This window comes from Gekko japonicus, unplaced genomic scaffold (genome assembly GCF_001447785.1).
Source record: "Gekko japonicus isolate JY-2015 unplaced genomic scaffold, Gekko_japonicus_V1.1 scaffold44, whole genome shotgun sequence".
Taxonomy (NCBI): domain Eukaryota; kingdom Metazoa; phylum Chordata; class Lepidosauria; order Squamata; family Gekkonidae; genus Gekko; species Gekko japonicus.
This window is the reverse complement of record NW_015174845.1, coordinates 154,577-178,643: the sequence shown is the minus strand read 5'-3', so window position 1 is coordinate 178,643 and position 24,067 is coordinate 154,577. Positions and strand designations below refer to the sequence as shown.

Genomic DNA, 24,067 nt, shown 5'->3' with positions numbered 1-24,067 from the left:
TAGGTTAGGCTGAGAGTGTGAAACTGACCCAAGGTCCTCCAGTGAGCTCCCTGGCAGAGGGCAGGGTCTGAACTTGGGGCTCCCCCTGTCATAGGGTTGCTGGAAACTGGCCGGGAATGGGGGGTAGGGTTGACAGATCCAGGTTGGGAAACTCCTGGAGATTTGGGGATGGAGCCTGGGGAGAGGAGAGACCTCAGTGGGGTACATTGCTGTAGAGTCCACCCTTCCAAGCCTCCATTTTCTCCGGGGGGAAATGATGTCTGTTGTCCGGAGATGAGCTGTAATCCCAGGGGATCCCCAGGTCCCACCTGGAGACCGACAACCCTGCCCTGTCATAAACTGACACCCTAATGACAGTACCACAGTGTGTCCCCATGGAACATTTTATGTTCTAGTTTCCTGATGCAGCAGGTAGCAGTCCACAGTAACATTCTAGCTGTGGTTGAAGCCAAACTGAGGTTTGCCAGGTCCTACTGGGAACTAGTGTGTGTGTGTGTGGGGGGGACGTGGGGAGGGGCAGGGTTGCCTGCTCCCAGCTGGGAATTCCTAGAGATTTGGGGGTGGAGCTTGTGGAGGACAGGGACCTCAGTGAGGCACAGGGCCATAGAGTCCACCCTTCAGAGTATCCGTGTTCTCCAGGGGAACTGATCTCTGTAGTCTGGAGACGAGCTGTAATTCCAGTAGATCCTCAAGCTTCACCTAGAGGTCAACATCCCTACTACTGAGCAGGTATTTCTCAGGTACCACTGAGCCTGGGCAAAGACAATCAGATTGGCGAGGTTTTTCATGGAGGGGGTTGCGCCTTCCATGGGGAATGTTGATTTGGATCAGGGAAGTGACTCTATTTGGCACAAGTGAAGTTGGTACAGAGAACATGTTCTTAAGCAGAAGTAAAGCGTGTCATCTCCCTGGGGGGCCGAAATTAGTCCCGGCGGGTATTTCTTCTCCAACATCTCTGTAGTCATTCGGGCTTCTTGTTAGAGGCTTCCCCCTGGAGACTGCAGATCGTTTCATGTAAACCACCGTGTTACCGCCTGGGATTAAGTCAGCCGAGCTGCTTTGAAACAAAGCGAGCGGACGCCCTGCCAGTGGAGAGGAGAAGAGACAAGATCTGTAAAAGCAGCCTAGGGAATATTTATAACACTGGCTGAAATGAAGTGACCAATTAAAACACTAAAAGCATTCCAGAAAGAAGGCTTCGGTTTCACAAGCATGTGCATCAAGTTCTGCAGCATTCGCTTGTGTGCTTGTATAGCCACACCCACAACAAGGGCTGTGTGTGTGTTACCACTGAGCAATGGGCCAACTGGCCCACAGAGAAAGAAAAGCAGACATGTTCCCTCTAAGCTGAGTTAGTCCGAGCTAGCTCACAGTTTTTCAGCCTCCGACTCACAGATTTTTGTCTTCGCTCAGGAAGGATGGCTCCAGAGCAAACTAATTTATGCAGTAGCCGAATCACTGGCTCACAACTTTAATGCCGGTAGCTCACAAAGTAGAATTCTTGCTCACAAGACTCCACAGCGTAGAGGGAGCATTTATTTAGATATCCCTGTTAGATATTTATACCCTGCTTTTCTCCCCAGTGAGATCCAAAGTGGCTTACGATAGCATTCTCTGCACCCAGGGCCACCCAGCAAGCTTCCGTGGCAGAGCGGGCATTCAATCCCAGCTCTCCCAGATCAGCGTCTGATACTGAAAGAGCAACAGTGAAGTTATACATTCAGTAGCTCTCTGGAGATGGGGCATATACATTTTCTCCCTTCCATTACAAAATGATGACAAGTAATCTGTATTATAACACCTGTGTTAACTCCTGTTTGCAAACATCACACTTTTGGAGCACAGACCCAGATATGGATGGGGAGGGTCTCAGAAAAAGAGAAAGATGAGCCCGCTCCCTCCAGAGATGTCAGCAATACTGTAATGTCTATTTTATGTAACTCTTCAATGGTTTCCAAATTACGTTTTAAGGAACCCTGGAATTCCCAGGGAGTTTATCAAGGATTCATCAATGGAATGACCAAAAATGGCAGACAAGCTTCCTTGACAGACAGCTTGCCATTTCCCACAATGCACAGCTGCAAGAGTGCTGGATGTATTCTAAAGCACACACTACGTTCACTGGCAGAGCATCTGCTTGGCATGCAGAAGGTCCCAGGTTCAATCCTCAGCATCGCCAGTTAAAAAAAGGTCCAGGTAGAAGGTGATGTGAAAGACCTCCGCCTGAGACCCTGGAGAGGGGCTGCCAGTTTGAGTAGACAATACTGACTGATGGACCATGGGTCTGATTCAGTTTAAAGCAGTTCCCTGTGTTCATAGTGAGACTCCAATGGCCTGGCCATTGGCCCACATGACCGGATTACCTACCCAAGACGTGCCCCAGAGTCTACTCAGTGGGGGAGAGGGTAAACTGCTCTGGATATGCTCAGAGGAACCTTTTGACTATTTTATTTTAACATTACAAAGTCCTACGCACTAAGAACAAGGTTGGGAGCTCAGCCCCTCCAGGTTTTGGAACTACATAATAAGGAATGGTATCTCTGGAGGAAGAGGAGCAGGGGAGATGCCCAGATGTTGGATCTAAAGGGAAGAGAGAAAAATGGGCAGAAGAGGGGAACAGAACAAATCATTTTTGGCAGCTCAGTATTTTAGAAGTACTGATGGTGCCAAAGATCAAGAAACACAGGGTATAAATATGGCCTTTCCCCCCTGGTGTTGTGTTACATCCTATAAGCTATTGCTCCTTCCCTCTGTGACATTCATTAGGACATGGGCATATTGGGGCCACACTGAAACGTCCCCTCCCCTTATTTTTTCTTCAGGGAATTGCACTTAGTAAAATGCTTCCTAGAAGTTAGCCTGCAGATATCTTCTTTTTCTCTTTAATTCATCTGAACATAGCTACAAAGGGCAACAATACATAGGTCTCGATGTTATTCAAGGCAACTGTGAAAAAAGACCCTGTTGACACATTAGCTTTTCCACATCAAAACTGGTAGAGAACACCTTGCACTTAAGACGTGTGGGTTATATTCATATGATCATGTTTTGTCTAAGTGGTGTGCAGGGTGTGTGTGCGTAATCTTTTCTCCTGCTGCATATTGTACATTAAATGCACATATAACAACAACAACAATAGTAATAATAACAATAAGAAGAGTTGGTTTTATACCCCACCCTTCACTACCCAAAGGAGTCTTGGAGCGGCTTACAATCGCCTTCCCTTCCTCTCCCCACAACAGACACTCTGGGGGTGGGGATGAGAGAGCTCCGAGGGAACTGTGACTGACCCAAGGTCACTTGGCTGGCTTTACGTGGAGGAGGAGTGGGGAATCAAACCCGGTTCCCCAGATCAGAGTCCACCGCTCTTAACCACTACACCAAATTGGCTCATAAATATGATCCAGTTTTATTTATCTACTTCATTGAAACCCTGGCTTTCTCCCCAGTAGCAGCCCAATTAGCCCGGTTTGGCTTGAGCACAGCAGGGCTTGGGAACTAAGCAGGGTCAGCCATAATCAGTACTTGGACAGGAGACCGCCAACGAAGACTGAGGTTGCTATGTGGAGGAAGGGAATTGCAAACCACACCTGCTCATCCCTTTTATTTATTTATACCTTCAATTTCTAGACCACCCCCGAAGGGCTCTGAGCGGTTTACATTGTATTCATTATACCTATCTAGGGCCACAATTCTTTACAGGGGAGGTGACATCCTACCAGCACCCCAGACAGCAGGGCTCTTCTTCTTTCTCCGGCTCTTCGTGGCGGCTCCCTTGCCTAGAACGCCCCGTGGCTGGGGTTGCCACAAGTCGGTTCTGACTCAATGGCACATTCTTCTTCTTTCTGCCTAACGGGGACCCAACGCAGCTTACATAAATTCTCCCCTCTTCCATATTATCCCCACAACAACTCTGTGAGGTATGTTATGCTGAGAGTCTGTTAGTGGCCGAAGGTTTACCCAGCAAATTTGCACAGCATAGTGGGGATTCAAACTTGGGTTTCCCAGATCCTAGTGCAACACTCTGACCACCGCGCCTTCTCGTGCTAGTGAAATTTACCCACTTTGCATTTTCATACAAGTTTCCAAAAGAAAGAAAAGGATTATTAAGGATTATTATTATAAAAGTGTTTTAATAATCCATTATTATTATTATTATTATTATTATTAATAATAATAATAATAGGATTATTATTAATAAAGGATTATTAAGGATAATTGGGATCATTAAGACAAAACATCCATACCAGTTTTCCCTAAGATAATGATATAATGAATCATCCTTTATAGTAATGACTGGATCGTACTAATCTGCATCTCTCATTATTCACATGAGGGGGTAATAGCTCAACTGCAGAAGTGTCAGCCAAAAATCAGATAATTGATGGTATGCTCTTGAAAAAGAAGGGCACTGGATCTTCCTTCAGTGAAAGGCCATAATCGGTGCTAATTACAGGGCACATGAGAATTTTGTTTGTTGTGGGGATTTAGGCCGATAAAGGAGATCAGAAGAAACTTTCTTATAATCAGAACAGGTCCCACTTTTATTGTTTTTCCCCCCACCCCAATAACCCCTCAACACTCTTCGGACCTAAATTATATGCACACCACACAGATTACTCCACTTCCAGACTTGTACAAATTGCACCTGTCTCTGGAGTGGAGGATACAGAACCTGTTTAGTAATGCAGGGAAAAAAGTGGCAAAAACATTCAGGGCAGCAAATCAGAAGAGATCCAAACATGGTTTGGAAGGATGGGGAAAGAACAGGACCAGTATTTTACTGAAGGGAGGGAAGGAGGCATGGTTTAACCGGATCTCATCAGATCTCGGAAGCTAAGCAGGGAGGGAGACCACCAAGGAAGACTCTGCAGAGAAAGGCAACGGCAAACCACCCCTGCTTTTCACTTGCCTTGAAAGCGCGTTGCTGGGGTCGTCATAAGTCAGCTGTGACTTGACAGCCCTTTACACACACATTTTACTGAAATGTTTCAGAGGATAGCCATCTTGGTCTGCAGTAGAACAGCTAGTTTTGAGTCCAGAAGTACCTCAGAGACCAACAGCAGATTGACAGAGGGAGTTTGGACTCTCGAAAGCTTATACCCTGGTCGTCTTTAAGATGCTACTGGACTAACTGTGTTAACTGAAATGTGTTATTCCACCCAGCCTCAGAGTTTTAAGTGTCAATAACAGTCTTCTAAATGGACTGAAATATTAAAGGATGTTCTGTAGTGCAAATTGTGTCAGCTTGCTGTGCATCTTGCTGCCTCATCGCAGGAACTAGCAGGACTTAATCTCAGCAGTTGTGAGAATCAGCTAAAACAGTGCCAAGGCTAGTCCATCTGCAAGTTGTGATTTTGAAAACATCACCTTTTTAAAAAGGCTACTTACTGTCTCCTTTTCTTAAAAAAAACAAACACCAGAATTCTCTCTCCTTTTCAATCTCTAGGAGGGAAAAAGGACTCATGGCCCCGGTCACACGGAGCATTAGGCACGCCACATCTGGGAAGCCTACAGCTCCTGTGGCTCACCCGAGGCTTCACTCCGAAGATGCGCTGTAAAAAACTAGTACCTCCGAGGTGCTAGTTTCCGGAAACCGCGGGACAAGGGCGGGCGTCAGATCACGTTTCCAGTGTTAGCTCGTGGCATCCGGCGCCTGTCCATGTCCCGTCGGTAAAAGGGTTTTTTTTTGTCAAGTCTCTTGGGTGCACAAGCACCCAACGGCGCATGCGAACACTTGGGTTAAAAAAAACAATACAACCCCTGTGGCGCCGCTTCTTTGCCGTGCCGCAGGAGTGAGGTATGATCGGCACCTCCCCCCAACCATGGGACGTCGGCGGGATGTTGGGCGGGACGTTTGATCCGGCTGCCGCGCAGTAGTTCGCTCCGGGGCAAACAGCCACACACACACACACACCGCGATATCCAGCCCATGTGACCGAGGTGCATGTCTGTGAGGATTGCTAAGTCCTTTGCTCTCACCTGTCCATGTCTTCTGTGGAGTGATGATAAAATGCTGACACTGAGAATGGGAACTGCAAATGTCTGCCGCTTCTTCTGCATTGTGAACCGAGAGCACACACCCCGAGTGGCTATAAGAGGGCCAGCACTTGTAGTCCTCTGCAGTCCCGCTATGGAATCCTTTTAAGGCAATATATTCTAGGAAGAAAAAGAAGTTATGCATTTGGCTGAAGTCTGAGAGTTGTGTTAGATAGAACAAAAGAAGCCAGGAGAAACAGGAAGTAAAGCGGATTCCGCTTCCTGTTTCTTGCATTTCTCCATTTCATCTATCTTTGAACTTGCAGAGCTTCACTGGAAATACAATGCCAATCAATTTTGTGTTGTGGCACCACAGCTAGTAGCCACTGATGGACTTAGCCTCCTAGAGTTGCCAGCTGCAGGTTGGGAAATACCTGGATATTTGGGGGTGCGGAGCCTAAGAAGAGTAGGGTTTTTTTTTGGGGGGGACGACATCGGTGGGGTATAATACCATACAGTCCACCTTCCAAAGCGGCTGTTTTCTCCAAGTGAACTGATCTCTGTTACTCGGAGATCAGTTGTAATCCCAGGAGATCTCCAGCTACCACCTGGAGGTTGGCAACTCTAGCCTCCATGCATCTGTTCCCTTTTAAAGCCATTTACAATCAGGGCTGTCACTGAACCCTGAAAGGTTTTTCTAACCGTTACAATGTCTCTGCCTTAAGTATTACACCGTTCCCACTTTAAAGGAGAACAATGAAACTGGCTCATATTGAATCACCTTGAGCATTAAACCAAAGAACTACATCAAGGGGGGGGGAATAAAGAGAGAAACAAAGAAATCACCTGGAAGAAATCTTACTCAACACTGGCTCCAATCCTGAGAAAATTACAGCGCAATCCTAAACAGAGCTACATCCTTCTAAATCCACTGAATTCAATGGGGTCAGAAGGGTGTGAGAATACTGCTGGTTGCACTTACGGTATTCCCATTGAAATGAATGACTTGCCATGATTAACTTCTGCCCAATTTCAACTTTTAAAACAACTCACTATCTCTGGTCTCCTTAGCATGTGCGCTAAAGTTTGGCATTGAAATTAGGGTTGCCAGCCTCCAGGTGGGGCCTGGGGATCTCCCGCTTTTACCACTGATCCCCAGCCGACAGAGATCAGCTCCCCTGGAGAAAATGGCTGCTTTGAAGGGTGGACTCTGTGGCATTGGACCATGCTGAGGCCCCCTCCCCTCCCCAAACCCCACCCTCTCCTGGCTCCACCTCCAAAGTCTCCAGGTATTTTCCAACCTAGTCTTGGCAACCCTAGTTGAAAATAAATTGCATGAAGGCTTTTAAATCATCCTCTGTACCTTTTAGATGGGAAGGCTTCTTCTGCAGGTAAAGTCCAGACTTGTACAAATGCAAAACCTTCTGAAAAGCTCTCAGCGTTTCATTTACTCCATATCGTAAATCACCTACATTGACAGAACAGGACAGGGTGGGTAGGAAAAGATGAAGTGGTTTTTCAGGAGATAGATGCCTCAAGAGCAGCTCTTGTTCAAATAAACTTTCAAAATGTCATATTTACCTGTGGCATTCAGGATGTCCTTCAGAATGGGCTGTAAAACAGAGGGCGCCGTGTGTGGTAAGAGGTAAGTGAAAAAATACCTATAACAAAGTTTAAGGACAAAAAAATTTTAAGCTGTAGCAACGTTCCTTAAGACTTGGACGCTAGCATGGTTTGATATGTCCCTGACTGGGCATTTTGGTCACATCATTTTCTCTCAGATTCAGTGCACCCCCACCCCACGTGTATGAGATCTCTCTACACACTGCACTTTCATCACGCCCTCACTTCAAGGAGCTCCAGACAGCGTGCACGCTTCTCCCAGCCTCTCTCTTAGCTTCACAACAAGCCTGTGAGGTAAATCTAGCTGAGATAGTATAGACTGGCAGTGAGCTTCGTGACAGAAGACAGCCCTTTCACACAAGGTGAAAAAAGCACCAATCCACTTTAGCGATCATTTGCAAGTGGATTGTTCCATTTCACACAGTAAAATCCAGTTGCAAAGCACATTGAAAGTACGTTTACTTATTGTGTGCGAAAATGCTATCAATGATTATTTGAACCTCCCAGGCCCAGTTTGATATGCCAACCACTACACCAGGCAGGCTCCTGGGAATCATTCATCAGTAATTAGTTTTAACGCTGCCCAACATACCGGTAGGCATTGAAGAGATTTCTTCTCTCGTTGATTCCTTCGCACTTCCCACGCATGGTACATTTGAGAGAAAAGTTTTTCGTGGGGAATTCTAACACACAGTCCTCATCTGTCTGGCACGACAGTTCCTCAGTGCTTGCGTCATCCAGGTCAGTCACCTTCAGGACCCCATCCACGATCACAAACTGTCTAGGCTGGAAATCCAGGAGGGTGATGGAACCCAGGGGAGAATTTGCCAAGTAGTAGAGCAATTCCACCAGATCTAGACAGATCTGAAAAGCAGAAGATGAATACTGGTTGCCTGAGAGCATGTGAATGATGGGGAAAGGCCATGGCTCAGTGGCAGAGCATCTGCTCAGCATGCAGAAGGTCCCAGATTTGATCTCCACCATCTCTGGTTAGAATTAAGGGAGGAGGAGGAGGAGGACAGTAGGTTTTCATACCCTGCTTTTCTCTGCCCTAAGTAGAGATGTAAAATTTCCGGAAATTTTGAAGCTCGGGAAAAAACCCGGTTTTTTTCGGGGGGAAACGGAATTTTTCAGAAAAATTGAAAAAATGCTACATTAGCATTTCTTTTGTCTTTTCTAGATTGAAAGTCATCTTTTTTAGGAACTTTAGGAACATAAAATATGACTATGGACATTTTTACTTGGCATGAAATTATCACAACTAGCATATTAAAAATACAGTGCATCCAAACAATTATTACAAACAGAATACCCACCCACATGCAAAAACAAAACTGAAACTTTTTTATTTTCTTCTGACAATCGCACCTCCTAAAGGAAGAAATGCATCTTGTTCTTGCATTGGGGAGTTCAGTTTGTAACTTAGGACTTGCTTGTCCTCAGTGCACAGAAATTAGATCAATCTGATACCATATATACATATGAAATGATTTGAAAAATATTTGAACACCTTGCCTTAAAATATTTTATTCATCATGTTAAAATAAAACGTTCCATAATCAATTTTTTTTCTTTTCTTTTTTCAATTTTTCCAATTTTTCGGAAAAAAAACAAAAAAGCTTCAGGAAAAAAACGGGGAAAAAACCGTTTCCCCCCCGAATTTTTCCGGGTTTTTTCCGGGCCTTCACATCTCTAGCCCTAAGGAGTCTCAAAGCAGTTTACGATCACCTTTCCTTTCCTCTCCCCACAACAGACACCTCGTGAGGTAGGTGGAGCTGAAAGAGTCCTGAGAGAACGGTGACTGGCCCAAGGTCACCCAGCAGGTGTCAGGTGGAGAGGGAATGGGGAATCAAACCCAGTTCTCCAGATTAGAGTCCACCAATCTTACCCACTACACCACATTGGCTGCAGTGAAAGACCTCTGCCTGAGACTCTGGAGAGCTGCTGTCAGTCTAAGTAGACAAAGCTGGCCTTGGTAGACCATGATCTGATTCAGCATAAGGCAGTTTCAGGTGTTCAGGGTGAAGTCAAATAATACAGGGATGCAGCCCCCCCACAACCAGTAGCCAGACATCCTTTGCCTCTGAACATGAACATCCAATTTAGCTATCACAGCTAATAGCTATTGATGGAACTCTCTCCTCTGTGAATCTGTCTAATTTACCAAGCCCCCTATGTAAGTGGACATCCCCATGTCCCGTAACACAGAGCTCTATAAAAGGCACTTATTCACAGTGTGAACAATTACCCATGTTTGACTGTTCTAAATCTACCATCAGTTTCTTCAGTCCCCCCCAAAGAATGAGAGTCACTTGAGTGTAGCACTTAGGGTGTTAGACTAGGATCTGGGAGACTCAGGTTGGAATCCCCGCTGTGTCATGGAAGCTTGCTGGGTGATCTTGGGAAGTCACAGACACTCAGCCTAGCCTACCTCACAGGACCGTTGTGAGTGTAAAATAGAGAAGAACCACGTAAGCCATTTTTGGTTCCCACTGGGGAAAGAGGTGAGATTATAAATGAAGTAAATAAGCAGGGAAAGGGAGAAAAAGTTCTCTACCTACTTTCTTCACACCAAGTATAACTTTTTAAATCAGGCTTGCTTATTCATCTCCCCCTCCCTTAAACTAGAAATCCACCCCAAAACTCTTAACTTTTCCTTGCAGGAAAGGTGCCTCAGCCACTTGATTGGTCAGACTGCCCTTTTTGGCACTTTCTCAAAAATGCCTATTAGGTACTTGAAATTGCAGAGGGTTCTTTCCCACAGAGAAGACAGCTGTTCCGTCTTCCATTTTATAAACCACTGGTTTATTGGAGATACATTTTTTTTGAAATGACATTTATTTCAAACTAGGCTTTACACAGAAGGCAGCAACAAAGAAACCCATTTGCCCCTCCTGGGATTTCTGCACTCGGTCTGAGGTCTAAAGGCAACTGATAAAACATGGCTTGGTGTTGTTTGCTTACTTTAAATCTCTTTTCCCAGGGGGTCTGCAGAAGTTCAATCATCTCCAAGGGTGTTCCCAGCTCCAGGATAGTGGTGATCTTCATTTCAGGATCGGCACTACCATCATAGCATTGACCTCTCAGCTGGGGAAAGGAAAAAAAGAAGCACAGTGTCATATTAATACAGACAGAAAACACAGGTATCTCCTCCTTTTTAGAAGATAAATATGTGTGGAGGGAAGGAAGGAATGGTATACAAGGACTAATTCCTCAGCAAAGATTGCACCATAGTTAAAGAGTTCTTCTTACACATTTGCTTCCAAGCATGCTGACACTGGGTAAATCATGAATTTAATTAGCCAGCGTTCTGAGTGCTTACACCGCCCTGAGAACACTGCATTCCCCTTGATGTGTGTTTACCATTAACTCAGCCAAGGGCAATTTTCTTGTTTGGAGCAACCACAATCTGCTTTCTCCCACTGCCTTATGAGCTCTATCGGGCCATTAACAATAATTAACCAGAGGGAGACTTCAGATGCAGTTTGCCGGATACAGAGGCTCTCTTATCTATCTGATACTTGTGATTAAAGAGTTCCCCATTCACGTAAGCTTGGCTTCTTTCACAAAAACAAGATTTGAGTTTTTAAAGCTTTTTTAAAAAAATTCTACTACATGGATGCCCACAATATACACCCTAATAAGCTTGATGCATTGTCTGATGGGGGGTGGGGAGAAGGAGGATTTATTTTAGTTCAATTATACCCCAACTTTCTCCCCAATTGAGACCCAAAGCAGCTTACATCATTCTCCTCTGCTCCACTTTACCCTCACAACAGCCCTATGAGGTAGGTTAAGGCTGAGAGTGTGTGACTGGCCCAAGGTCACCCAGCAAGTTTCCATAGCCAAGTGGGGATCTGAATCTGGATCTCTCAGATCCCGGTCTGACACTCTTCGCCACTATACCACACTAGCTCTCTCTTATCTTGAGATGGACTTGAAACAGAAGAAATTGGAAAGCACCAAATACTGAATGGACTCCTGGATGCAGCTGCACAAACCTGACATTAAAAATGTGTGTTTGTATGTGCTTGGGAGGGGGGGGAGAATAAAAAGGAAAAGGGATGAACCAGCAGCCAGTTAGGGAAGCAATGCAAAAATCATCACTGGGGTGGAAAGGTGTCCAGTTATCTATAAAAGACTTGCTTCTCTTTCATAAGGAAGAAACGTTTGCTGGGGGAAGAAATCCTACAGGAAGTATAATCAGAAAGTAGAAGATGACAGGTCAGGGGATGGAATGTGATCTTCATGTGCAATTATTAATAGCACACACAAACACAGCCCGATGAAATGTCCTGTGGAATTCAAAAGCTGGCAGTGTTTTGGGTCATTTTTGGGTGCTCCTGGCTTTCACTTTGGACCAACAGGGTTGCCTACTACAACCTCTTTCCAGAGCAGCAGAAACCAGCAGAAGGGGGGCTGCACAGAGATAAGCAAGCTTTTGCCGACTCGGAGCCCATGCTTGCACAATTCGATTCAATTCAAGGTACTCATTTTACTAACTAAACTTCGTTGCAAACGAACGACCACAGTCCAGCCAATGCCGCAGCTGCGCTTTTCCCTTCCCAGCGGCCAGGACGCAGCAATGCTAACCTCGCGCCTCAACCCCACTAATCCGAACGGCGTTTTAAGCCAAAGCGTCCCGCCACACGCGTTCTCCACAGCATTGGGTTGCCAACTTCAGGTTGAGAAATTCCTGGGGATTTGGGGGGGGTGGAGTCTGGGGAAGGTGGGTTTGAGGGAGAGGAGGGACCTCCGCGGGGTATAATGCCAGAATCCACCCTCCAAAACTGCCGTTTCCTCCAGGGGAACTGATCCCTGTTACTTGGAGATCAGTTGCAATTCCAGATCTCCAGCCGGCCCCACCTAGAGACTGACAACCCTACCAAAGCCGTCGACCCGGACGCCCGTTTGGGCCGACGCCTGCCAGGCGCTCCCGTTCCCAAAGTCGGCCCTACGTGCCTCGATGATGCCGGGATGCTCCAGGCTCTGGAGGAGCGTCGCCTCCTTGAGCAGCTTGTAAGCGGCCAGCCGGTGGCAACCCGCCGGGTGCCCGTAGCGCTGCACGCAGCGGTTGACGTCGCGGCCGCCGCCGTGCACGGACTTCAGGGCGACCTCCCGGCCGGCGGGCGGCAACGCGGCTCTCACGACCACTTTGGTGATGCCGGAGCCCACCAGGCTGACGCCCGCCGCGCCCTCCACGTCCGCGCAACCCAAGGCAGGAGGAGGCGGCGGCGACGACGACGACGCAGGGGAAACGCGCGCCCGGATGACAGCGGCCAAGCGGCCCAGGTCCCGCTGCCGCCCCTCCAGTTCCCGCAGCAAGCCCGGAGGCGGCTCGGGGCCCGGCAGCCGCCAAGGGCCCGAGCTGACCAAGGCGAAGGCCAGCAGGGCGGGGAGCGCCACCGCCAGCGCCGCTGCCATGGCCAGCGGGAAGCCAGAGCGCACGAGTCAGCCTCGGCAGCCGACTCCCACCACGAGGCGCCTCGGCGGTGGCTGGGAAGGGAGAGGGAGGGAGGACGGGTGACGCCCGGCGGGCGGGGACGCAGGCAGACCCCGCCCAGGGCTTCGCGGGCTTGGCGCTTCGCGGGCTCCCCACGGAAAAAACCGGAGCCTCGCCGACATGGGGGTTTAGGGTTAGCCGAGGGTGCGATTGCAGAGCCAGGATAGAGGGCGAGATCTGCTCAATCCCTGGGAGCCACCGTGAGCCTCTGGACAAAGATTCCATCTCCCCCCACCCCCCCAAACCAAATATCACAACAAAACAACAAAACTTGGCTTGCTGTTACCATAATTCTGTAGTAATAAAAGAATGGGCCTATCTGTTCATGTTTGCTTATTTATTCACACCCCACCTTTCTCCTCAATGGTGGCCCGAAGCCGTTTATATCCTTCTCCCTTCCTCTGTTTTATCCTCACAACAACCCTGTGAGATAGGTTAGGCTGAGTGTGTGTGACTGGCCCAAGGTCACCCAGCCAGCTTCCATGGCAGAGCAGGGATTTAATCCGGGTTTCAGAGATCCCAGCCTGACAGTTTAACCACTCCACCACACTGGCCCGTATAACTAGTCACAGAATAAAGCTAGGAGACTCAAAATTGGCCACCAGCTTCAGGATGATTGTGGGAGTTCTAGGGCCAAAACTGAAATCCTCGCCCAGGTGAGGCAAAGCACCACCACCACACTGTGCTAATTGCAACTGAAGCAAAGGGTCTCTGCGGCAGGCATAACTTAGAAAATAACGCTGCATGTTTGAAAACTGGCCACTAACCCCAGAATGTTACAGTGCCAAAAATGAAGGGAACTGGAGCACCCTTCACGACAGACAACATGCAATAAGAGAGCTTTTAAGCAACCTGTCAAGTGTCTCCAATACCCAGATCCCCAAACAGCCATGGAAGGTTGCTGGGTGACACACTCTCAGCCAGACTGACCTCACAGGGCTGTTGTGAGGATAAAAAGGAGGACAGGAGAACAATGTTGCTTTGGGTCCCCACTGGGGAGAAAGACTGGGTATGGTGTTTGTTATAAATCTAATTTTTAATTATATTAAAACAGGGGTCGTTTCGTAGAAAAAGAGCTAGGGGAACTCATTAGCATAACTCATTAGCATATGCCACACCCCCTGACATCACCGGAAGTGTGTCATAAGGCCACACACCCCACCCCCAACGGTCCTGGCTGCCGCCGCCAGCCTTGCAGCTCCACTGCCGAGCCCCATGAGGGGCCCGGCGGTGGACCTGCAAGGCCGGTGGGAGTGCAAGGAAGCCCCGCGAAGGCCCTCCCTGGCCCCAGGCAGGCAGGGGTGGGGAGAGGCAGGGAGGAAGCAACTTACCCTCCCTCTTCTCCTGCCTCCTCCTGGCTGAATGAGGGCCGGAAGCGGAACGGCCGGAAGCAGGGGGCGGGGCTTCGTCATGTGCCCCGCCCCCGTACCTCACCCGGGGGAACTGCGATCCCCCTCCCCCGAAATGACCTCTGTATTAAAAAGATTATAATATTAGACCTTGCACTAGCACAAAAATGAGTGACAAGGTTGATAAGGGGTGAGGGACTTGGGAATGTTCAGCATGGAGAAGAGGAGGTTGAGGGGGGACAGGATTGCTCTCTTGAAGTATCGGAAGGGCTGTCACTTAGAGGAGGGCAGGGAGCTGTTCCTGTTGGCAGGAGAGGAGAGGACTCACAATCATGGGTTTAAATTAAAGGTGGGAAGGTACCGACTGGATATTAGGGAAAACTTTTTTTACAGTAAGAGTTGTGCAACAATGGAATCAGCTCCCTACGGAGCTGGTGAGCTCCCCCTCACTGGCAGTCTTTAAGCAGCGGCTGGACAAACCCTTGTCAGGGATGCTCGAGGCTGATCCTGCATTGAGCAGGGGGTTGGGCTAGATGGCCTGTATGGCCCCTTCCAACCCTGCGATTCTATGATTAACAATCCAGTGCTAGAACCGGGAGTCGTAACTTCTCTTCCACATGTATAACCACTAATGTTCTATTAGCGTGCAGGTAAAGTGTGGAGGAGAGGGGGAGCATCCTTTTACTACTTTGTTAGATTGTGTGTGTGTGGGAAACTAATTCCCCCCTCTTATGTTCATAATATTAACAAGTTTGCTACTATACTACTTTTAAGTACATTCTGTTGCCAAGCAGGATAGGGATGAGGAGGTCTTGAGACCAAGAAGTGAAAATAAAGGACGGGGAGGAGAGACATGGAAAAATTAAGTGGAAGGAGACAGAAATGAATGAGAAAAGTGTGAAAAAGAGGGAGAGAAATGAAGGAAAACGCTAGACTATTATAGAAAACAAGTGGGCCCCCTGCGAAACTTGCAGGGAAGATCCCACTCCGTCCATCGCTGTCCAGTGTGACTCCCTTGGAGTCCAGCCAGAGCAGTGGTGTTGTCTGAGAGCAATTCAGAGCCTGGAGGGGCTGTCAGGCTCCACCACATCTGAGGCCAGGCCTGGAGCAATGGCTGGGCTCTGCCGCTGCAGCTCAACTTGGAGCCAATGCTCCCTCTAAGCTGTGGAGTCTTGTGAGCAAAAATTCTACTTTGTGAGCTACCGGCATTAAAGTTGTGAGTGAGCGATTTGGCTACTGCATAAAATTAGTTTGCTCTGGAGCCATCCTTCCTGAGATGAGACAAAAATGTGTGGGCCGGAGGCTAAAAAACGGTGAGCTAGCACACACTAACTCAGCTTAGAGGGAACACTGCTTGGAGCGGCTTCTGGGCTCCACTCCAATCACAGCCAGGCCAGCCGGCAACTCCCCAACTCCACCACTGTGGCTGGGCCTGCCAGCAGCTTCCAGATTATGTTGCTGCCGCAGCCACCTGCAGTGGCAGCAAGCACCTGGCCCTTTTCCAGCTGCTCAATGGTACATTTAATTCGGGAAGGATTTAAACCCCCCAATGATTTTAATTTTTCAGATTTTTACCACAAACCTAGGGAGTACCCCAAGTTTGCAGAAAAATCTGTTTGTGGTAAAGCGTGGTCCCGATCCACGGGTTTAGGTATCTGCAGATGGGGGCCACACTTGGGAAATAGCTGCAGGTTGGTTAGCAGGCTGCAGGTTGCCCGTTAGTGTAGCAGCCATCACCGGGGGTTGCTTGTCTAGCTTCACTGCTGGATTAGTTGATGGGTTTAAGCATGATCTGTTAGACAAGTTGGCTTCAGTCTTGGAGAAAGGGAAATCAAGCCCATAGTAGAAAGCCTTTTACTTCTGTGCACCCCTAGTGGCTGCAGCCAGAACTGCATTAAAAAGAAATGGAAAGAGGTTTGCCTGGATGCAGCTTAACACTGGCTTCATGGGTCCTCCAGCTGATTTGTCCCCCGTCCCCCCATTTTTGTCCACTCAGTCCCTCTGGCAGCAGTCCTGCCAATCCCAAATTGGCTATCAGACTCACTTGGTGATGACTTGTGCTCATTGCTGGTGTTGCTATATACACAACCTGTATTAAAATAATAAATTGCATTGCACAAAGACAGAGCTTTCGTAGGACTCCATACATGCAGTGCTTTGGAGCGAAATCAGCGTTCAACTGCCTGTCTGGGATAGGAAAGAAATGGGGGTTCAAGGAGTTTGGATGCCCACTCAGGAGCTACTGATACCCTGATTGGGAAGTTCCACAGGGATGTGGTGCCATGAAGTCCACCCTCCAAAGCTGTCCGTTCCTGCAGGGACAACTGATCTCTGTAGTCACTTGTAATACCAGGAGAACTCCAGGCCCCACCTGGAGGTTGGTAACCTAGAAAAAGTGTGCATGAACAAGCCCTGATATCACTATTTCCTCATTCCCCAGGTCACCCCAGCATGCTTTCACTGCAGAATAGGGATTCAAACCTGGGCCTCCTAGGTCTTAGCCTGACACTATAACCATTCTACCATGCTGGCTGTCAGTGGCTTCAATGAAATCTAGTTAATGGATAAAGAAGTTACAGGAGGAATGTGCAATTCTGAGCATGCCTACACACCTTGAAGATCTTCAAGCAATATGTCACTCACCTGTTGTCTTCACGGAATCCTCCCTCTGCCTCTCTACACACCACAGATGCAGGGCAGTCTGGGCTGTAAGAGGCACAGTCCACTAGACCAAACATTAGTGTTGCTAGCGAGCAAAGCTAAAGAAAGGGGGAACTTTTCCTGAGAGGTTTAGTTGCTGGGTTGGTGCTGTATGGAGAAGAAAGCTGTCTTACAGAGACCCCTTAAAATAATATGCTTCCAGGACCAACTGAAATGACAGTGGGGGTACACATGGGACATCAACTCGTCAAGAGAAAAGAAATCCAAACTACCGAATGATAACTTAGGGAGTGGGGTGGCATTCTGTGAAAAAGTGATAGAAGGACCAGCCGGTCAGTGCCGTGCAAATCCAGCTTCTGTTCTAAACTTGTGGTGGAAAGCATTGTCAAGTTGCAACGGACTTACAGAGACCCGATAGGGTTTGCAAGGTAAGAGATGTTCAGAGGTGGTTTGCCACTTTCTTGGTGGTCTTTTTGAGATCTGAAGGGATCCGGCTGGCCTGGGCCATCTAGATCAGGGACTATTCTAAAGAAACTTTTCCCCCAACACAGGGGAGAAGAGCAGATGTGTATCAAAATAAGGGGGTTTTTTTTTGGGGGGGGAGTTTTCACAGTGAACGCTTGAGTGATATTATCTTCATCTGCACAAACTCTTGTGTACCTTTTATATCTACCAGAGCTTGATAAAGAAATCATACAAAACTAGGATTCAATTGAGACTTGGCATTATTTTTACAGAAAAAAACAAAGTCCCCTACAGATGGAATGTCCCGGAAGGCATAATCTTCAAATTTAAGGACAAAAAAGAAAAAATTGACTCTGTTGAAAAGGCTTTGGATTTTTTGCAGCAACAAAACCGACCAGCAGGCGAAGAAGATAAAAAGAAAGAGGACAGCACCGAAGGAGTGATGAAGAGGGAGCAGTGGAATCTTCTGACAAGAACTCAGATTCGGAATTGGGTGGGGGGCAGCCCCCAAAACAAGCTACCAGTTGAGAAAGAAAAAGGATAATGAGTTGTTGATGTTTCTGGAATTCTGTATAACTGATTAATAACCATTTATTGAATTTCTTTTTATTCAGGTAGATGTGCAGGTGTAATTGATTGTAGCTTTTGTATGAAGAACATGGCTGACCACATCCAACAAACTTTAAGTGAATTTTAAGCAAAAAGCAAACTTTATAAGCATTATGTATGATCACCATATCTTGGGTTTTTAGTGGGTTTTCTTTACTTTCTCCCATAGTTTGTAGACCCCTTCCCAAATTTCGTTGTAGTTTTTAGAAAATGCAAATTAAAAAAATCCCCTACAGGGGGCCAAAAAACAAAACAAAATTAGGATTCAATTAAACTAACTAGTTGGTGTGATTGTCCAAATGCAGGCAACTCTCCTAACAATGGTAAGTGCATCAATGCAGATCTGAAACCATGATTATTTGAACATTTCAAAGGTTTATGTTTTAATGATGTTGCTCCCTCTGTTGTTTACTATTTCTGTAAGATGTATTTTTATGCAACTTTCTATTCTAAATTTTCTCAAGCTAAATTTTTAAATTTAAAATCTAAAAAAAAAAAGATCTGAAACCATAGTTTGGATCCAGCCATCCATGAACACAAGGACCAGACCTTTCCTGCATTCTGCCCCCCTCCCCAGCAGTCCTTCCTGATGACAAGAAAGTGCATCAGGGGAAGTAAATTATTTTGTCTTGAAATCTGCTCCCCACCAACTTCATTGGGAGCCCACACATTCTTTAGGAAAGGGCCTATTTTCTTCCTCCACACCATGCATAACTTCCCAAACTCCTGTCATGTCCTCTCTTTAGACAGCTTGTTTTTAAGTGAAAAGCCCAAACCTTTAGCTTCTCTTTGTAGGGAAGAAGTTTCCATTCCTTGATCATTTCGGTTGCCCTTTTCTGCCCTTCTTTTGTCTACACAATATCCATCTTGAGAAGGGCTGACCAGAATGAGATCATACCAGAGATCTTTACATGGGCATTATGACACTGGTTCTTTTCTTTTTGATCCCTTTCCTAAAGGTTTTGAGCACATAAGTCACACTTCACTGCTGCCAGACACCGAATCAACATTTTCATTGAGATATCCAACATGACCCCAAGATCACTCCCCTGGTCAGTCAATGACAGTTTCAATTCCAATCAGTGTATACCTAAAATTAGCATTTTGGCCCCAATATGTGCATCACTTTACATTTACTTACACTGAACCTTATTTGCCACATTGATTCTCTCACCCAGTCCTGGAGAGACCCTCATGGAACTCTCCATGATCTGCTTTGGTTTTCACCATCCTGAATAATTTGGCATCATCTGCTGCTTTACTGCTCAGCCCGATTCCAGATCATTTAGGAAGAAACTAACAATCATTGGTCCTAATACAGATCACCGGGAAACCCCACAGTCAGTCCCTCCTTGCAAGGCAGAGGACCAGTTTGAATGTTCCACTCCTGACAGCTAAAAACTCCACATGGCTTCCTGGTGGCCTTTGGTGAGCTTCCTGTTGGAATGGCTGTTAATATTTGCAAAGCCTTGGCCATTTTCTGGAAGAAGGCGCTCTCAGGCAGTGGACACCACTGTTTCTGTGTGACTAAAACCTTCTAGACTGACATGTACTTTGCGGGCAATGAAGCAGCAGGAGTGTAGGCCAGGATGTAGACGAAGGAAAGCCAAGCTGGGTGCGATTAAACACAGGCTAGAGCTCAATGTAGAACTTTATTCTCTATTTATTTATTAATAGCTACACTTGATTTTACCCTTGTGGCTCAATGCAGCTTATGATTTCAAGATTAAAAACATAACATACAAGAAAAACCCCATTAAGGCCAAAGTAGAGGTTACAGGTTTTAATAAATTGGGTCGGGGAATTCCCAACAACTCTCATTCTTCTCAGACATAAAGGCAGAATCTTGAGTTACCTGGACTTAGTTTTCCTCCCAGAAACCAGGGAAGGGCTTTCATACTTCACACATGAACGCACAATATGCTGCCTTGTAATGAATCCAGACTATCAATCCATCAAGGTCAGTATTGTCTATTAGACTGGAAGCGGCTCTCTGGTGTCTCCGACAGAGTTCTTTCACATCACCTCGTGCCAGGTCCTTTTTAAGTGGAGATGCCAGGGATTAAACCTGGGACCTTCTGCATGCAAAGCAGAGGCTCTTCCGCTGAACCACAGCCCCCTCCCTTCCTACTATGCCTTTTCCCCACCCAAAATGGCCCCAGGGAGTGTTACTCCACTGAGGCATGTGACACCCCAAGGGCTGTTTTGGGTTGCCATGGTCCTGATCTCTTGGAGATTTAATTCCCTGCTGCTGTTCTAGGAGAACGAGGCTAATATAATGTCCACGTGAAAGGCCTTGCACATCAAACAGCCTTATGGTGCCTCCAAACTTCTAAAGATGGAGCCCACCTCCCCTTCAGGGAGCCTGTTCCACAAGGCAGGAGCCACTCCAGAGAGGGAAAGTGCTCTAGTACACGGTCAAGCAGGCTACCTTATGCAGGGAACACCCAGAATGTGGCAGCCTGAAGACTGTATAGTTGATGTACAGAGACATATGGGGACAGCTGGTATTCAAATATGTAGGCCCTAAATTGTGAAGAGCTTCAATGGTTATAACCAGTGCCTTAATTTGAACTTGGAAACAAACTGCCAACCAATGTGATAACCAGTGCCTTAATTTGAACTTGGAAACTTGGAAACAAACTGCCAACCAATGTGTCTCCACGGGGTGTCTTCTGACAATAGAAGAAGAAAAAGGAGAGACTTGATTTATACCCTGCCCTTCACTACCCAAAGGAGTCTCAGAGCTGCTTATAATCTCCTTTCCCTTCCCTTCCCCACAACAGACACCCTGGGAGGTAGGTGGGGCTGAGAGAGCTCTTCCAAGGACTGCTCTTGAGAGAACAGCTCTGAGAGAACTTGTGACTGACCCAAAGTCACACCAGCAGCTGCATGTGGAGGAGTGGGGAATCAAACCTGGTTCTCCCAGATTAGAGTCCGCGTTCCTAACCACTATACCAGATTAGCTGAGCCTGCTGCATTCAGAACCAGCTGTCATTTCCAGGCTGATTTCAAAGGCAGTCCAATGTAGAGCATTTACCATTAGTCCAAATGGTGAGGCTACAGATTAGCATGGTTAGGTCAGTTGAGCATAACAAAGGAGAAAGTTGGATTCAGGCGGGTAGCCGCGTTGGTCTGAAGCAGCAGAACAAAGTTTTATTCTAAAAGCAACAAAGTTTTATTCAAGGTATAAGCTTTCATGTGCAAGCACATTTCTTCCCACTGGGCAGGAATCCTGTGCGTGCATCGGCTCCAAAAGGGGCAGGGCGCCTCCTCTTCGGAGTTTTAAGCTAAAAAAAAAATGTCCCACAGCCAGCCTGTGCAAGTGCAGTCCCAATGTGGGGCTGCACGAGCAGACGGAAGATGAACCATTGTGATTCCAAGAGGTCTCCAGGTTGGCAACCCTAGAAGGAGAGAAGGCAGCAGGAAAAAGGGAAAGGCTATGGGGGCTGTCGGGAAAGAGGAAAAAGTGGGGGAGGAGGAAATGAGATGCCTCCCACAAGTCCTTGCGGGTTCTCACTTGTGATCATTCTAATACAGTGCTAAACGAAAAGTTAGCATCTCTGAACAACAACTCAGAGTTGTCTTCCAGCAACACTCAATTTTGCAGAATCGCCGGGACCCCCTTTGTCGAGCCCTTCCAATGATGTCAACCCTTTCCAGTTGGCAGGACAATCCTGATTTGACTTACACCCTTCTAAGCCCACTGACTTTCAATGAACTTAAAAGAATGCTTGAGATGGCACTACCTTAACATTTAATGCATATGGCAGGCTGTAAAACCCTAGGTCAAACTCCAGAATGAGAAGTTCCAATCATAAGAACATAAGAACATAAGAGATGCCAATGTTGGATCAGGCCAAAGGCCCATCCAGTCCAACACTCTATATCACACAGTGGCCAGAAATACCAGTACCATCAGGAGGTCCACCAGTGGGGCCAGGACATTAGAAGCCCTCCCACTGTTGACCCCCCAAGCACCAAGATGACAGAGCATCACTTGCCCCAGAGTCCCTATCTATACCTTGTGGCTAATAGCCACTGATGGACCTCTGCTCTTGATGGGTCTATGAAATGCCTTTCACCATGGCCCAGTAGCAATACCAAAATCAAACGGAGGTTACCCCATCATCAATGTCCTGCATAATCTTCAAAAGCGAGAGTGTTGCGTGGCTTCAGTCTGCAGACCAGGCCGTCTAATGGCCTGAAGGTCCCCGTGTCCAAGATTTTAAAGCTCTGTGGTGGAACCAGCTGGAATTCAAACCTCTGCAGAAATTTGGCCATCACCACTTTAACCTCCATCTGTAACAAACAAACAAAACTGGCAGAGTGAGCTGACCCGAGAAGTTCTTGACACAGGATGGCACAGAACAGCAACCCTGTGTCTACCCACGCAATGCACTCCCGCTAAAGAGAGAGCCAGTTTGGTGTAGTGGTTAAGTGCGTGGACTCTAATCTGGGAGAACCGGGTTTGATTCCCCACTCCTCCACTTGCACCTGGCTGGATGACCTTGGGCAAGCCATAACTCTGGCACAGCTGTTCTCGAAAAAGAGCAGTTTCTGTCAGAGCTCTCTCAGCCCCGCCTACCTCACAGGGTGTCTGTTGTGGGGAGGGGAAGGGAAAGGAGTTTGTAAGCCGCTCTGAGACACCTTTGGGTAATGAAGGGCGGGGTATAAATCCAGTCTCTTCTTATTCTTCTAAAGGCTGCAAAGCATCTTACAGGAGGCTGTCTGTCTTGCCCTGCTGCTTCAGCAGTGCTTTCCACCGCTATATCTCCTTCTACTAAAAGCAGGAGAGAGTGATGGACAGTTCTGGCAAAGAGACCAGCAGAATGGGAGATGCAACAGCTGCCCGCCCTTCAAAATGTCCTAGGCTTTCAAAAGGGCAGTGACCGCCTTCAGGGAAGATTGAGCAACCCTAATGGTTGTTGGGCCGATGGACACACAACAGAAGGGGTATGCTGCTGCTTTGAGAATAAAGTCCACACTAGGCTTATTGCTTTGAGAAAAGAAATAGAAGCCCTTTATTGTGAAGGACACAGGAAAAGTATCATACCAAGAGGAGAAAGTAAGAGAAAGAATTTTAGCTGTCTATCTAGGTGTAGGTGGAGAAAGACTGAAGAGAAACAGAGCACGCCCGGCCCAAATATCGGTTCAAGAGAGAAGCTGGAAGAGAAGGAGTGAGCAGGAAGGACGGAACCCCTAAGAACAGCATTCTAGGTAATAAGGAGACAGCAGCAGAACAGACAAGAGCAAAGAATACAGAAACGGACCTTGCTACCTCTATAGCCTTGCTGCCTCTACTGCCCCTCTGAACCACAGACATGCTCTGAATAAGCAAACATCTCACAGTCCCCCACTTCCAGCAATGGCCACCATCTTACCTGTGCAAATATCTGCCCAATGCAGGAACGAGGCCCCAAAGAAAACGGGAAATAGGAATAGTAGGGCCTGAAAAATACATTCAAGGAAGACAATTGAATATAGTTACAGCAATTTATTAAGACTTTTCATATTTTCTTTTTAAAAAATAGGTTTTATTAATTTTCTACAGAGAAAGAAAAACAAACAGACATGAGAATCTACAAGACAGACTAACATGAAACAAACAGGAGGCTTGTACCCATTGTAACTAGATTGGATTACATACACAGAATAATTCTTATATGCAGGGGTCTTTTCCTAGAAAAAGAGCTGCAGGAGCTCATTAGCATATGATATGCTAATGAACTACTGGGCTATTAGCATAACAGCTCATTAGCATATGCAACGCCCCCTGACATCACTGGAAGTGATGTCGGAAGAAGAAGCAAAAGGGGGGGAGGCATCTTCAAAAGCCTCCCGTTCCCTTCCCCAGCCAGCGGGGGGGGGGTGAAGA

At 47.1% G+C, this 24,067-nt stretch overlaps 2 protein-coding genes across 2 annotated transcripts in view; both read right to left on the bottom strand.

The window, feature by feature from the left end:
• Window positions 1-625: 625 nt before the first annotated feature.
• Window positions 626-13,063, bottom strand: LOC107121535 (extracellular tyrosine-protein kinase PKDCC-like). Its single transcript, XM_015424447.1, has 7 exons — window positions 12,565-13,063; window positions 10,567-10,689; window positions 8,195-8,466; window positions 7,561-7,640; window positions 7,343-7,447; window positions 5,983-6,159; window positions 626-1,082 (listed from the first exon to the last, which is right to left on the bottom strand). Exons 1-7 carry the CDS (start codon window positions 13,024-13,026, stop codon window positions 901-903), a joined length of 1,401 nt encoding a protein of 466 aa, XP_015279933.1. The 5' UTR covers window positions 13,027-13,063; the 3' UTR covers window positions 626-900.
• A 6,893-nt stretch (window positions 13,064-19,956) lies between these two features.
• Window positions 19,957-24,067, bottom strand: part of LOC107121530 (cholesterol 24-hydroxylase-like) — a 43,663-nt gene continuing 39,552 nt past the window's right edge. Inside the window, exons 14-16 of the mRNA XM_015424442.1 lie at window positions 23,574-23,640; window positions 22,314-22,491; window positions 19,957-20,227 (exon numbers count right to left, since the gene is read on the bottom strand). Coding sequence (XP_015279928.1) covers window positions 22,321-22,491; window positions 23,574-23,640 — 238 coding nt within the window. The 3' untranslated portion in view covers window positions 19,957-20,227; window positions 22,314-22,320. The remainder of the gene's footprint in view (window positions 20,228-22,313; window positions 22,492-23,573; window positions 23,641-24,067) is intronic.

Coding starts and splice junctions, on each gene's coding strand:
- LOC107121535 (XM_015424447.1), bottom strand. CDS start 13,026: ATGGCAGCGGCGCTGGCGGTGGCGCTCCCCGCCCTGCTGGCCTTCGCC. Junction 7,641..8,194: donor AATCTCTTCAATGCCTACCG/GTATGTTGGGCA, acceptor ACTTTGTTATAG/GTATTTTTTCACTTACCTCT. Junction 6,160..7,342: donor GAAGCCTTCCCATCTAAAAG/GTACAGAGGATG, acceptor TTTTCTTCCTAG/AATATATTGCCTTAAAAGGA.